We start from the raw sequence: 16,049 nt of genomic DNA, 5'->3' as shown, positions 1-16,049 counted from the left end.
ATAAGTGTTCTTTTGTCTTAAATGTTGCAAGCTGTTCTGGAAGAGGCTTGTTGGTTAGGCTTGCTCCAGAAATCGGAGATAGGAATCTTTACGACGTTGTCCTGTTCTCCTGGAATTTCAGCTCCTCATGTTTCGATGTTCTGAATGAATCTTAGTTTTGTCTGACTCGTTCTGACGCTACATTCATATAAAACACAGAAATAGAACATATAAATTCAGATTTGGTTAAACTCAATTCATTTGTTCTTTCACTTTTTAAATTCTTACATTGTTTATATTTGGTGTATTTTTTATTGTTTTCTATATTTCTGTGCAGAAAAGATAAATAATAGATAATTGATTGATTGATTGATTGATTTTATTTCAGCCTACAAGAACAAGCATCAGGAAGTCAAAAATCAAACTAAGTCAAAAACTGGTGAATATTTTTCACTCAACACAATTTCCATTCCATTTCTTCCTTTTTATAGCATTTTCTTTTTAATGGCAACACCCAGGAAGTGACATCATTTGGACATTTGAATTTCAGTCCCTATTTTGTACCCTGGAGATAGAAAATCTCCCCTATATTATTAGGCTTGTTTGAGATACACCTTGAAAATGTCAAAAATGTCAAAAGCACTACCAAAAGTAATCCAAATGACGATGCGTTGTTGCCGCAGTCCTCTCTGGCGGAATACAGTAGGTTTGTGTGAGGTGCAGAGCAGAATTTATGTTGTTAATCGCTGAAAATATTATCCTGCCATAAAACCTGTCATCAGTCAGCGCGGGCTTTGCTGTTTGCAGTCGCTGGACTCGCTGCTCGGGATGGAGATGAAGATCACGGAATAAAGGCTTGGATTTCTGTCTGTTCCTCGCAGTTGTATGGATTCTGAAGATCTGGATTACAGCGCACAAATAAAATTGTTTCATTTTGTAATTATGTTGCAGTTTTGGTGTTTATTTTTTTTATAGTTCTATCATGTCGGAGAATACGCCTTTTGTGGCCCATGGCAAACAAAGTAAACATTTCATGACAAGTAAAACGATTTCAAATGTTAGTTATTTTAAGGTTTAAAGTTAAGTCTTGTTCAACTTGTAGGCCTATTATTGGAAACGAGCTGGCAGCAGAAATCACAATAAAACGAAATGTTATCATTTCATATTAAAACCCATAAGAACCCACGGTGATGCGAGTGTCACAGACACTTGTGACTATCTGGAAAGGTGTTTTTAAAGCATTATCCCTCACTTTCAATTCAGGAAATCCCCAAGTGACATATAATGAACACCCAAGTTCAGCCATGTGACAATGTGTGCATTTTTTGTTGCCATGGCAACATTTCCAAAATGGTGTCCTGTCTGGTTAGCACATGTTGCAGTGTCAGTCATTTTTAAAATGCTTGTTTTTGTTACTAAAGGTATGCTTCAACCCATGCACAAATTATAATGTTTAAATAACATATCCTAGATTACTCTTAACCTGATTTGAATACCTTTCTTGAACAAATTGATATAAAACATGTCACAAAGATATCGTGGTGACATATATGTCACATCAGGCTATTAACCTTATAAAAGTAGGTGGAATTTTGATGTGACCTATTTGTCACATTAAGAAAAATGGTAAAAATGGTAATGAGCTGCTCAATTAATTTAGCTAATTAATTTAATTTATTAATTAATTTTAGTGTTATATATTTTCTGCTGCTCATTTCAAAGTATATTTTAACAAATCTACTCACATGTTTAACATGTTCACCTCCAGTGTGAGGTAGTTATTTATTTTTATTCAGTTTGCACATTTTCAAATTGTGGAAAAAAAAAAAAAAATCTAAAAATGAATTTCTGGTTGAACCACATGAAAGGTAGAAAAGGTAGAATTTTGATATGTTACAAAAGAGTTGTTGTAAAATGTAATGGTCACAGTTATGTGGTTTTGAAATATGTTGTGGCCATGCAAATAAAATGTAAAAACTGTATTACTTCTGGAAAATGTTTTTGTTTTATCTTCCCAGAAAAGTAATCATTTTGATATATGTTGTGGAAAAGCAAATAAACATAAAAAACCTGTTATTTAGCAAAAAAAAAAAAAGATATATATATATATATATCTTTTTTTTTTTTTAATTGAGGAATAAACACCCAATGTAACATATATGTAACATGAAAAATGTATCATAAAGGCCCAATGTGTCATATGTGTAACATTACAGATCTTTCACAAGGAGGGGTTGTATTTTAAAAACAACATTTTAGAAACATGTTATTATAAGTGGTCCATTTGGTCTGCCCTATAATTTTCCTATAAGTAGAAATTGGTCCGGGTTCTTATGGGTTAAGTAAACGAGTAAACAATTTAATGATGCAATTGAAAACAAGGTAATTGATGTGACAACTAATAATAAAATTAATGCCGCAATTTAAAAAGAAAAAATTATTTATTTATTTATTTAACCAGGAAAGTCCCATTGAGATACAATATCTCTACCAGGGAGTCCTGGTCAAGATAGGCAGCAAAGGACAAATTTACAAAGAGATAGACATCACCACACAATGAACAAACATAAAACACAATTTTCTAAAGAACAATGCAAATCCTCGTCAGTTATTAAAACATGTACACTGTTCTATATAAACAGACTTTAAAATATTTTTAAATGTAGCAATAGATGGTTCAGATTCCATATGTAATTTACCTTGAAGCTCATTCCACACACGGAGCATAATTAGAAAAAGCAGAACGACCCATCTCTGTATAAAAAATCAGCTTCTTAAGTAAAAGTTTAAAAGTTTATTTCAATATTCATAAGGATTCATAAGGGGGGCAAAATATTATAACTAACTAATAATATAACTCATCATTAATTACTTATAACGTAACATGAATTCATGAGTTGTCAATGTATCATGTCATGACTTGTCTTGGAGGGGCACATCTTTAAAAAGTTATCAATTACACATTTTATACATGTTCAGCTCATCTAAATCAGATAGTTGGTGTTTTTCGGTGGTTTGTAAAAAAGTGTAAGAGCAGAGGTCATGTGACTGCATTTGGATGGAGAAGGAACTGAACGGTAGGAGGAAGGTTAACATTTTGAAGGAGCAATAGTGGCCCAAAAGAAGAGCAAGAACACAAGACAAACGTCTGATTTCAGTGCATTATTATGATATAAAGACAGTAAACCAATCCATAACATAACCATGAACTCTGCTAACACTGATTTTAATTTGGAAAATCGCATCTGCTTAATGAATACGTTATTGTAGGACGGCAGCAGTGGAATCACTCCAAACAGGATGAGATGAAGTTGTTTTTAATTATGAATGCATCATTGTGCGTTGGATGAGTTAGGTTAAACGTAAATATTGCAAGAAATCCACGGTCATTCACTGATGTTTGTGAGATAGCTTCAGGTGGAAAATTTATAAACAATTTTGCAGTGTGCCATGAATCTTTCTTCTAGAGCATGTTTGATTTAGTTTACCCCAAAGTGTTAATTAATACATTAACTACCATGCAGGAACTAACATGTAATTAAGGTGGTGTTATTCATGCATATGACTCATGTCGTAGTTAAGTTAGTTCTTCATTAGTTATTGATTGATACATGTCTTAACTCTTCATTAGTTAATAGTAAAGTAATTGTAGGGAGTTAAATTATTTCCTTTATGAAAATAACTCCTCGTGAAGCCAAAACTTAGGAACTCTTACAATGCAAATGTCAGGCCACAAAACAAACTCTTCAATCAGGCTTTGATCTCTTTGTGAAGCCAAACACCCAGGAACCCTTGCAATGCAAATGTCATGCCGCAAGACAATAAACCCTCTAATCAGACAAGAAGATCTGAGAGAAAGACCATTTGGTCCACTCACCCATCCTTCCACCCTGGGCTCATGGTACTGGTCACTGAAAGAACTCAAGTTGCTACTCTTACATAAATATTTACTATATCTTAAGAATTAATGATCTTAACACTTTCATGTTTGGTATCATTTTAAAGGTCTCGGTGCGATGGGTAAACTGGTCTCAATTTCACAGCAGTCACTTATATTATGGGAAATATTGGAAACTTAAGTGAATTCTGTACCTCTGTTGAGGGGGCGGTCTCCTTTCAAAACCTGATAAACATTGCTCTACAGGTGTGACCATTTGGGGCACGAGAACAGCTCCTAGAGAGGTTTATACATAGATCTAATCTGTTTTGGGGCAGAGAATAAATGTTTATGGGCCTTTTGTTCTGGTAGTATTTAAGGGAAAGTTGCAAATAAGTCGGGGCGATTCTGTAGTCAGAATGAGCCCATAGTGTGATGTGTCTCTACACTCCATACTATGTATTTTCTAAGGTCTGGTATGCATCATTTACTCTTAGATTAATCTTTGAGAATTTGATGTTCTGTATTGAGATGATTTGATATTTTTGAATTTGTTATATAATTGGCGTGATACAATTTTACCTGACCAATAATAAATTGTTATATTTGACTTATTCTGATCTCTTCTGAAATCATTTTTTTCCAGTAGATTAGAGTTGTAGTCTAGTGTTTCCACAAATCTGCGTCCAGGACAGATCATACTGAAGTACCAATGAATGAAGCGGGGGCTCGTCATTAGGGATCTTCTGATTTCTGTTTGTCACTGACTTAACAAGTTGCAGTTTTCGTGATTATAGAAAAAATACACTTTTTATTATGTGCTAGCAGGGTGCAGCTTATTTAACGGTATTATAGTCACCCTGTATCCTCTGAGTAAGATCAACTGGCGAGTTTGTGCAGTGCGTTCGCAGTTGGCCAGTGAATTGCTAAGCGATGCTAGGTCGCTAATGAACGAATAATTGAAAGTATGAGATTTTCGGAATAATCAAATATCTAAGTTAATGTACAATCGATATCTGTGATCAGTTTAATTATAAATATTGTCTAAATTTAATGATCACTTGAAATTGGAGTCAGATCAAGCACGGAGTTAGACTAAAATTGAAACTAGATCCTGATAAATTCAGAAGCGCAAGTAAAAGACCGAATACGCGTTCAACCTTCGACCAGGCCGCTGGATTCCGTTGTTTGGGCTAGTGGGTGGAGCCTTACAAATTATTAATTAAGGTATTAGTACATGATAATGTAGGCTACTGTTATTGTAAAGTGTTACCGATTTTTCAGTCCTTGAAATGTGTATGTAAAGAGGGGTGTTTGGACTTCTCTTTAGTCTATGTTTAGTCTGGATTTTGGTACCGGTCCATTCTTGTATACCTCTTATGGAGGAATTTTGTAATTGATATTTACGCTGAAATGTGTCAAGGACAATCACACAGTCATTTTCTTTTTTTTTTTCCTTCTTTTTTTTTTTTTTTTTTTACCTTTTTCTGGTTCTTGTTAAATTTTACTACTGTACAGAAGCTTCCCCAGTTTAGCATAATTTAAGGGGTGTGCATGTAATGGAGTGGAAAGCTATGTTACATTATTGCATAAATGGGGACAGCGTCATCTATGTGGTGCGTGATGTAATGTAGTGCATGGAGTAGGGACCGCCGACAGCAGAGTTAACGAAGCACTGCTGTGGGTAAGTTGCACGTTTTTAACGGTCTGAGAATCAGTGTTGGGGGTAACGCATTACAAGTAACGCGAGTTACGTAATCAGATTACTTTTTTCAAGTAACTAGTAAAATAACACATTACTTTTTAATTTACAAGAAAATATCTGAGTTACTTTTTCAAAGAAGTAAAGCCAGTTACTTTGTTTTTCCATTTATTGACTGACAAGTCTCCTATCCTCATATTGGGAGAAATCGGAAATACAGGCGTTGTGTGCGCTGTGTGAACATGATATTACTGTAGTTCTAGACTAAATGTGAATGTGCATTAATTCATATCGCTCAAAAAAAAAAAAAAAAAAGGTTTAGTATTCATCAAAATGAATTAAAACAGTGAAATGCAAACTCAGAATATGACGCAAACTTGCAATAATTAAATATTTTAAATAACACAAATGTATCTATTCCGATTTATTAAGCAATGTCTTTGCTGCTGACCTTTGATCAAGTTCAACTATATTAATAAGCAAAAATGACTTTAGATAAACTAACAATTGTGCTTCATTGTTTTTTTATTGCTGAAGAGTGTTGAAATTCTCCTGAGTTCTACTGTACAGACGTGAATGTACTTTTCCTTCAGCCTGAGGTTTATTCATTACACTTTTTTGGTGTGAAAGGGCTTTTACATTTTCTGTAAATAGAACTTCTTATATTAAAAACAAACAATCAAGCCCTGCTCATATTTTAAAAGTAATGCGAAAGTAACGCAAAAGTAACTTAATGCATTACTTTCCATAAAAAGTAACTAAGTAACGTAATTAGTTACTTTTTTAGGGAGTAACGCAATATTGTAATGCATTACTTTTAAAAGTAACTTTCCCCAACACTGCTGAGAATTACCATTTATAAGTGTCCAAAGCACACAAATATTTGCTTTATTGTGACTGTATCTTTCAATAAATATGTTGGGACTCTGGTAAGTCGTGTTTGGCGTCGAGTGTGTTGCTCAATATTGAGTTATAATGTGTTTATATTGCGAGACCAAATTGTAATCAATTTGTGTGTTGTCTTATGTTTTATGTAGAAATGGTTTATTCTTGTACTGAATAAGTGAAACCCTATTTACACACGCTGTCTCCATTGTGCAGGTATGTTGTTAAATGTGTTATTAAATGTTTGTTAAATTGTTTGATTCTAAATTAGTTGCTTAAGTTCTCCGCTAGGTGGGGATATTTCCCATCACTGTGAGTTTAAAGGTACAGTAGGAGATCTTGGAAAATGTTCACTTTAGCCTGATAGCACTAAACGCGAACATCCCACCCTCCCTGCAATTGCCGTCCAAAGCCACTCCCCCTGAACGCATATAAGCTAACAGACCGAATAACAGAGACAACATTACTACAACAGGCTACATCAGCGGTTCCCAGTCCCAGTCCTCGCCATGATGCCAGTTCGAAGTGAGCGGATATGTTACATACAAAGGGGATTAAAGTGTGCGAGACGTAAATTTAAATAGTATTTATTTACAGAGGTATATTATGTCACACTTCTCTAGATTCGTCTGTGTGTGAAGACGCTGTGCAGCGAAAATCCTGTTTGTGTTCCGAAGTGAAATAAACTTCAACGGATTTCCCTGCTCAGGGAGTAGGGAGCAATGAACACTGTATAACGATCATATCAATCGGAACACAGTTCAAGCACGTAGCTCTCTTCTAAGGAGCTGGTTATCTAAGTGAGACATGCAAAATATGCAGAGCGGGGACGTGAGGACTGAAACTGGGAACAGCGCTTGGCTACATCATGTGTCATTCACCGGTGAGAAAGCTTTATAGCACAGTTAGTAAAAGTACTACAATACCAGGAAGGAAGATCGGGTTGTTGATGTTTGTCTGCCATTCTCGCTCTGTCTGCACAGCGCACATGAACGCGCTGATGACGTATCCTGTCTGCACGAACCGGTATGAGGTATGCAAATACATATGTTGACAGGCAGGTAGGAAAGCAAATTGAAACGCTTGGACCGAGCGTTTTGATTGGACAAACATTTCTTGGTCCTACGTCTTCCACAGAATATATAAATACAGATAAATACATTTAGACCGCTTAACTTAATAATTGCTATCAGGATGTGAAGAGACTTTCAACCAGAATAACAAAAAATGTTTCTGAAGACAATCACCCATTGCACCTTTAATTGTATTGCTCTGTATTTCATTGAGGATCTTCATTCATTGATTTGTGATATATAATTAACTGAAAGTTTGTCATCTGTATTCAGCCTGTTTATATTTACAACTGAAACACTATATGATCAAAAAGTTAAAAAGAATTTAAGTGACAGAATGAAAAAAGAGAACTGTTTTAAATTAAACAGAGCAGAGTTAACGAAGCATTGCTGTGGAAATGCTTTATTCTCGTACTGAATCAGTGAAACCCTATTTACACACGCTGTCTCCATTGTGCAGAGAGCAGACCACCCAGGCAAGATCGTCACATAGGCACACTGTCGCTTTGGGTTTATTGGTCGTATTTTGACACGCTGGTAATATTAATGTTGACCAGTTAATCTTACCACAGCTGAGGCTTGGTTTAAATCGATTGTTTTAGGCTGCATGAAATGAAACAGGTTTGATGCCTAAGGCTCATCTAGTATTGGGAACGCTGCTCATTAAACTTATCCGTCTATTATTTTCCACAAACTGTGTTTAAGACTTGGGTCTTAAAAAAGTTGGTTTTATATTCGCACATTCGGACTTCTGCATTCAATTACTCTGTTAACCGCACTACATTGGACATTCGCAAGTAAGTATGACATTAAAACAATACTTGCCCATTTTGATCGATTGTGAAACAAATGTAGTAGGTTGACAATGATGTTGCTGATTAGAATTGCACATATAATTAGAAAGTTATTGAACTCAGAAATGTGTGAATGTTGTGAATGTGCGAATATAAAACTGTTACGTCCCAAGACGTAATTACTTTTTATTTTATTATTTTTTGTGCAGAATTTGACATTGCTGCTGATACAGTTTGCATTTTTGGCAGTGTTTTGTTTTTGCTCTCTCTCTCTCTCTCTCTCTCTCTCTCCTTAGACTTCTGTTGTTTGTTTTGTGAGTTTAGAAAGTACTCTCCCTAAGTTAGAACTTGTATGTTAGTTGTTTTGGCCTGGTCCCCTCCCCGAAGCTTTATTTGCTCCCCTCTTTATTTTTATTTTTTATTAATTAATTTTTTTTGTGGAGTGCTGGGACAGGAGAGAGGAGTTCCGGGTTGCCCATTAAGTTTTTCTTTTCGGTTTGCTTTTGTAAAATTCCTTGTTACCCGCTTCTTGACCCTAGACTAGGAAGGAACGTAACAAAAACCAACTTTACCCAAGTGTGTTTAAGTCAGCGATTATGCCGTTGCTTAAACTATAGTGCATTGGTAACTGTTCGATACTCAACGTGCAGTATGTAGATTTTACTACTACAAAAGAGCACCCCTCACTAATGCTTTCCTTCTGTAAAGGGCATGCTGCCACAGTCTATGCTATTCAGAATGTCTTCCTTAAAGCTATCAGGGTATTGGGATTTTGCCGCTTAAGGCTTATGTAGTGTTCAGTATCATGTTTGTGCTAGAACTGCTCGTGGCTTAAGCAATTGGTTGTTACTGCAAGTGCTGGTACCCGGGTAAACTTTAAGAGCAAGAAGCTAATATTAAGCTGCTGTTTAAGGAATATAATTGTTCTCGACATATGCTTGCTGCTAATGGCTCATCTGGTATCGGGAATGCTATTTCTTTAAGTTTCTCTGATTATTGCAAAACGCTGTGATTAAGCAAGCATCAAGATTGTTGTATAAGCATCAAGTGTATTGATAAGGAATTTGTCTACGTTCAACTGGGTTTTCAGTTCGTGGACACGTAACAAATGAGTGCAAATGACAATGAAGGTGACAAAGCTGTAACTGAAAAGTTTATTTATTGATTCATTATGCTGTTAGAGTTTAAATGGATTCTGAAGCTTTATGCCAGGTTGAATCTGCAATTCAAACCTCGCTCGCTCTATGGCTGCAGTGCGCTGCATTTGCTGCAAACTAGTCCGCCAATTCTAGTGGGTTTTCTGCATCTTTAATCTTTTTCAGGTACTGCATTAAAGGGGCTTGCTGCTCTTAAGCTGATTATAAAGAAGAGCACCCCTTCGCTGCTGCCCCAGTCTCTGTTATTCCAGAAGGACATGCTTCTTTCAGATTGCCATCAGTTGTGGTTTGGGGGGTTCTGGCATATCGTTTGTTGAGGGGTTATTATTGCTGCTCTCCCTGCTCATTCATGACAGGCTGCATGGATGGGCAGGGAGTTTTTGCCCAGAACAGAACCATACCACCAAACTATATGCTAAGTATCTATCATTTGATGATTTAGTGTCAACGTTAGTTCTGGCAGGTCACATGAGTCAAGCTTGCATCAGCTGACTCTCAGCTGATCACATCTACCTATAGGAATATGACACCTATCACAGCATAAGTGCTATTCAGTATTATTCAGCAACTTTGCTTGCTTGGGAGCAAATTACCCTCCTCCATCCCCAACTCCTCCTTTCACCACAGTCAGGACTTGACTTCTGACTTTCCTGTTGAATCAGACTCCCTAATATTGAGTAATGTGTTACACTAAATGTAATTAAGTACATTAATGATATCTGCTTGGTTCTGTTCTGTTAACCCTTGGGGGGTTATTATTGCTGCTCTCCCTGCTCATTCATGACAGGCTGCATGGGTGGGCAGGGAGTTTTTGCCCAGAACAGAATCATACCGCCAAACCAAACTGAATGCTAAGTGTCTATCATTTGACGATAGTGGTCCTGACAGGGAGTCAAAATTCGGCACAACACCGCCACTTTCGAATGTATTAATCCTGAATTGAAGTTTTTGTGCTGCTGCTGTGAAGTGAGATTTCATATGCTTTTTAACCCTTTTCATGATCACACTAATGTGATTTGAATGAATGTAGCCTACATAACCTTATCGACTGCTAAATTTGAATCTGCTTTCGCTTCTGTATCACAACTTTTTTTTTTTTTCCAACCTAATCATTTTGTTTCAGACATTTAAATGCATAAATACTAGCAAACCCATTTAATTTGATGCCTATGGAAGAGCTAATAATATGCAAATGGAGTACATTTTATATTCTTTAGTCATGGAAACAGGAATATTATACTTGTCAGTCCTCTGTCGTGTGTGTCTTGTGTTCCCGCCACTTGTGTCCTTATTTGGTTTGGTTCTTGTCCTTGTTTAGCGTCATTATTAGTTAATTATGTCCCAGCTGTGTTTGATTTATGTTCGTGATTATCCTGTGTATTTATAGTCCTGTGTGTTCAGTTAGATTTCATCTGGTCTACTCGTTACTCCCTGGTGTTCCTGTGTGTCTGCCCTGCCCTGCCTTGTTTGAATTAAAGACTATTATTTTGAGTTTATCCTCGTCTTCATGTTCCTCTTTCCTCCCCATTGTGTGCACCGTGACAATACTACTGCTGCTCTTTTTTTAATTTTTTTTTAATTAAAACATTTAAAATAAAGTTAAACAAGATTGTAGAAATTCAGAAAAAATGGCCAGGCACTATATATCATGCACCATGATTAATCTAGCATCATTTAACCTTTATTATAGAATTACACCAGCATATTTTGGTGAAAAGCATTATTATAATTATTGTTATTATTATTGAGAACAATTTATTTAGAGTGTGCAAAAGATAACGTTACATTTCCTGTAATAAAAAATAGTTGTTATACTATAATTATAAAGTACATCCATATTTGAGGAGGCTGTTCTGGAGCTCAGTGATGCCGATGTATCGCTCCCTGTGTTCTGGAGTTGGGCTTTCCTCTCTTGTGGGCCAGTATTCAACCCAGGTCTGCTCTCCAAAAATATACTGCACACTAAAAACAACAGAAAACACACTATGTAAAACATATGAATCCATTTATGTATAAATAAGCATTAAAAACAAACATCACATTATTAGACATTGATTTAGGTTTTGTCAGTCTAAAAAATGACTCCTACAGCAATTCTATGTGAATGTCCCACTATATGAGGAAAACAGACAGAGCTCTAGATAATATGACACTTGTTTTTATGATGTTGCATCCTAAAATCCGTTTCACACTGAGCACGATGCGAGAATGTGAAGCGAATTGCCAACAAACGGTGCAACGATTGATCGCCTTCTATTAATTCAGACCTGTGTGCTAGGTAGCGCCGACCAGCAAAGCATTTCTCCTCATGTATATACAGTATTCTTGTATATGGCTTTAACATCGTCCGCTTATCTTCCCATTGTGATCTAAAGTGGATTTTTATTTCATAATAGGCAGACATGCACTCTGTTTTATAATTGACTGAATGCTACACCTGTGCTTATCATTTGTCATGAACATCTTTTATTGTAATAGAAATACAATGAAAAAAAAAAAAAAAAGGTAATCAGTTGCATAATCAGGTTACAGATTTAAAAAAAAAAAAAAGCAGGAAAATCTGACCACAATTCCAAGCCACGTCCCTGCACTTATTTAAAAAAAATAAATAAATAAATCATATTAAAAGATGTATCTTATATTGTACTAATACATACTATTGTCCTATAAAAATAAAAAGCAGCATTTAATAATCATGATACTTAATAATATAATATAATAAAAGTTATGAATATAATTGTTATTATTAAAGTACATGCCAAAAGTGTGGGAAACAATTAACGATTAAAAAAAAAAAAAAAAAAAGCAATATTGTGAAATATTACAAATTTACAAAAAAAGTTTTCTATTTTAATATATTACTAAATGTAATGTTATTCCTGTGATGCAAATCCAAATTTTCTGCATCATTACTCCAGACTTCAGTGTCACATAATCTTTCAGAAATCATTGCAATTTGATTTGATGCTCAAGAAACATTTCTGATTATTATCAAAGTTGAAAACAGTTGTACTGCTTCATATTTTACGTGGAAATGGTGATACATTTTATTTTTCAGGATTCTTTGATTAAAAAGAAAGTTCAATAAGCAGCATTTATTTGCATTTATCAAATATATGTCTTAAATTTGTTAAAGTATTTATTAAATAGAAATATTTTATACAATTTTAAATGTCTTCATTCTTCATTCACTTTTCATCACTTTAATGTATGATGAATAACATTATTAATTTCTCTCTTTTTTTAAATCTTACCACAAATGTTTGAGTGGTATCATGGTTTCCACAAAAATGTTAAGCAGAAAAAACTGTTTTAAACATTGATAATAATAAATAGTAAGTGTTTCTTAAGCAGCAAATCAGCATATTAGAATGATTTCTGAAGAATCATGTGACAGTGAAACTTTTCTTTGTAAACAACAACAGATTTATAAACAATTCTAATGACGAATGTTGCATTCCCAAATGCTAATTAAAGTGACTGTAATGCAGCTAGAATTTACTGTGAATCGACACTGAAAACACAGGTTACAGCAGACATGTAGCGTGTCAGGCTATAGCCTATATTTATATAATTACATCACAACCATTGCAAATTTTATGAGGAGTACTAAGCATTCTCAAATTCTCAACACCATTCAAAAAAGTATCCGGGCGAGTAACACGCTTCAGCGCTGATTCTACTCGTATTTGGCGCTTTGAACCATTTGAACGCTTTTAACTGTCCTGCAGATGAGCCGAGAGCTCGTGCAGTGCTCTAAGGACCATTCTGTCCATGATGTTTTAGAAAACAATCTTTTGCAGTTTATTTAGTTCACTGCTTACGGCCATTTCGTGATTTCAATCATCACGCAATAACCAGCATCACCCTGACGATGCCTGTATGCCATTGGATCAGAGCGCTGTCAATTGCTGCCTCTGATCGTGGCATGCAAAGTTTGCATTTGGATTTGGAGCGTTCAACAATGCCATTAGATCAATGGGTTCTGTCAGTGTTTTGGCAAGGTGAGGCTTTTTTTTGCCATGCAAGTTCAAAGGCCAATATCAAATATTGGTACATAAAAAATGCACAAAATCAGTATTTTGTTTAGGCAGAATTTGTGGCAGTCGAGAAATCATGTTTCATGTGAAACTGGTCTAAAAGGTGTGCGTTTTTGCGCCAATGCATCGTCAAAGGTTCAGTGTGTTGTATAATTTTCCCATATAAAACTTTTAAAGCCAATTAAAAAATATTTGTGTACTAAACTTCGCTAATTCACAAGATCAATAGATACTGTATTAAACCACTTTGTCAAATTTAACGCATCCTTACAGAAGTGCTGAATCAATTAATTTGCTTCCAAAAAAAAAAAAAAAAATTCCAACAGCGCTTAAAGGGAGCAGCGTCATACATATAGAGGGCAGAGTGTCACGTTATTTAAAGGGGAAGTTCACACGTCAATGACTGCGTTTACATGCGCACGAATATTGCGATTATTTCCAATAATCAGAGTAAGGACTTAATCGAATCATGATGTTTACATGTCAAGAGCAAAGCTCTTACTCCCGTTTACATGCAATTTCCATTATTCTTATTATTCGCTAAGAATTGTGGTTAATTTTTTTACCGCCATTATTCACATACCCCACAGGACAGCACAAATGATGGACTCAGACCTGTTACTGGTCGCTGTTTTAATTTATTTACGTCTAATGCATAATGATTTTGTATGGCTGTATTGCACGCTTTTTCGGCGCCATAGAAATGTGATAGAATTTGTTTGCCTACGCTGCCGTCGCGTTCTACTCACCGTTTCTGGATGAGGGTAAGGAACAGAGACTGCTGGCAGCTTGTGTTTTCCTCAGAATGCGATGCTTTCTTCCCCTCCATCGTTTCTAATCTCCGTATTATTACAGGTGCGTGTCACGTTATTCATACATGTCACAAGCGCATGCGCACTTTGGTCAGATTAAGGTGTTTACATGCCTGTATATTCCGATTAAAATCAGCATACGCCACCTATGTTAATACGATTATACTTGCTGCGATTATGAGGTTAATCGCATTATTTAAATCGAAGTATTGCGTTTACATGAGGTAAAGCATAATCGCAATATCGCCAAAATCTCATTATAATCGCATTAAGAGGGTCCATGTAAACGCACTTAATGAGTAATAAAAGAACCAAGTAGCTGAATTCTGATTACTTTTATGTCAATGATCAGGCTGTTTATGCACCCCGGGCGCCTCGTGTTTTAGCCGCCTGCTGGACTTCGCGATTTTGTGAGAGTGCTCTGAAAAAAATTTACTCTGAGCAGAAAAGTCCCTGACGTCATTCGCGTTTTTTTCCATTGTCCAATCGAATGAAAGCAGAGGCGGGCCTTCCGTAGTGCTGACGAAAATTTACAGTTGCTTGTGTAACCGGTCTCAAACCGCTAGTGCGTCTCTTGAGATCAGGGGAGTGAGGTTCTTCCTGCACAGCACCTACTCGCTGGCCTCCGTTGCACTTGGGACGTCCGGAGACTGCAATGATGGAGGAGAAAGTTGTGGTGGCTGTCGTAGGTTACCCGGAGCTGTATTTTTTTTTTAAGTTTCTGCTAATATAACAGTTTACTTAACAGCAAACCAAAGGTTTTAAAGCGCTCGCGATATAATCCTCGATTAGACTGACAGCACAGCTGATTCGGTGGTTGTCCAGCAACATAAAAAAAAAAAAACGCATCACACTGCTCTTTTCCAAATTTAAAAAAATTCAACCAAAAAAGGCAGTGGCAAACTTGAAAGTCACGTTCTGTCTGTTCAGGGCCTTACACTGGTTTTCTAAATAGCGCCACCACTCTCGCAGATCAACAGCAGCTGCTCCGGCCAAGTTATCTAAGTTCAAATCTAATTGAATGATCAGTTCAAAAGAGTCATTGTGCGGATTTTCGTGTTCAATGTGAAAAGGCCTAAAATTTACTGGGTTGTGGGTCTTTCCGAACAAAAGCAGAATCCTGTAGGAAGTACTAACACCTACCTTTTGCCTTTGTCTGACAGGTCAAGTGATTTGCCCATGATGAGGTACGACTTGCCTTTTACCAATCCTAAATGTTCTCTACAACTGGGACGAGCAAAAAATTGCCTCACTTTGCCCTCAGCATCCTCGTCAGTGCCTATAGGACAGAACAGGAGACAATTTTACCAGGACGTCCCAAATGTCAGCCACATTTCTCTCTCCATAATCTGATTTGTTACTTCCATACACTCAGTCAAGATCATTTAGATCTGCTGATTCTGGTTTATTGCAAGTTCCCAAGACTCAAAAACAGAGGTGATCTTACTTTTTCTGTTGTCGAACCTAAGTTATGGAATAGCCTCCCGGTTCAAATCAGAACTGCCTCAACTTTATTTATTTTTAAGTCTACTCTTAAAACGTATTTTTTTTCTCCTTGGCATTCAATATTTCTTGACTTGCTGCGCAATGATCTCTGTTTTGATGAACCTCCCCCATTTTACAGTTTGTGTTTTATTGTTTATAATCTTGTTTACCTGTTTTCTTTTGCATAATGTGTGCAGCACTTTGGTCGACTTCGGTTGTTTTAAAATGTGCTACATAATAGGGGT

At 36.1% G+C, this 16,049-nt stretch overlaps 2 protein-coding genes across 3 annotated transcripts in view; both read right to left on the bottom strand.

The window, feature by feature from the left end:
* LOC131530181 (gastrula zinc finger protein XlCGF49.1-like) overlaps positions 1 to 16,049 on the bottom strand; it is an 89,002-nt gene that overhangs the window by 13,177 nt on the left and 59,776 nt on the right. The gene's annotated exons all lie outside the window — the stretch shown is intronic.
* LOC131530188 (complement C3-like) overlaps positions 11,156 to 16,049 on the bottom strand; it is a 49,872-nt gene continuing 44,978 nt past the window's right edge. Inside the window, exons 39-40 of the mRNA XM_058760353.1 lie at positions 15,463 to 15,598; positions 11,156 to 11,429 (exon numbers count right to left, since the gene is read on the bottom strand). Of these exons, the coding sequence (XP_058616336.1) occupies positions 11,288 to 11,429; positions 15,463 to 15,598 (278 nt within the window). The 3' untranslated portion in view covers positions 11,156 to 11,287. The remainder of the gene's footprint in view (positions 11,430 to 15,462; positions 15,599 to 16,049) is intronic.

The sequence above is a fragment of the Onychostoma macrolepis genome, chromosome 22 (assembly GCF_012432095.1).
Source record: "Onychostoma macrolepis isolate SWU-2019 chromosome 22, ASM1243209v1, whole genome shotgun sequence".
Classification (NCBI taxonomy): Eukaryota; Metazoa; Chordata; class Actinopteri; order Cypriniformes; family Cyprinidae; genus Onychostoma; species Onychostoma macrolepis.
This window is presented reverse-complemented; position numbering and strand designations above follow the sequence as displayed.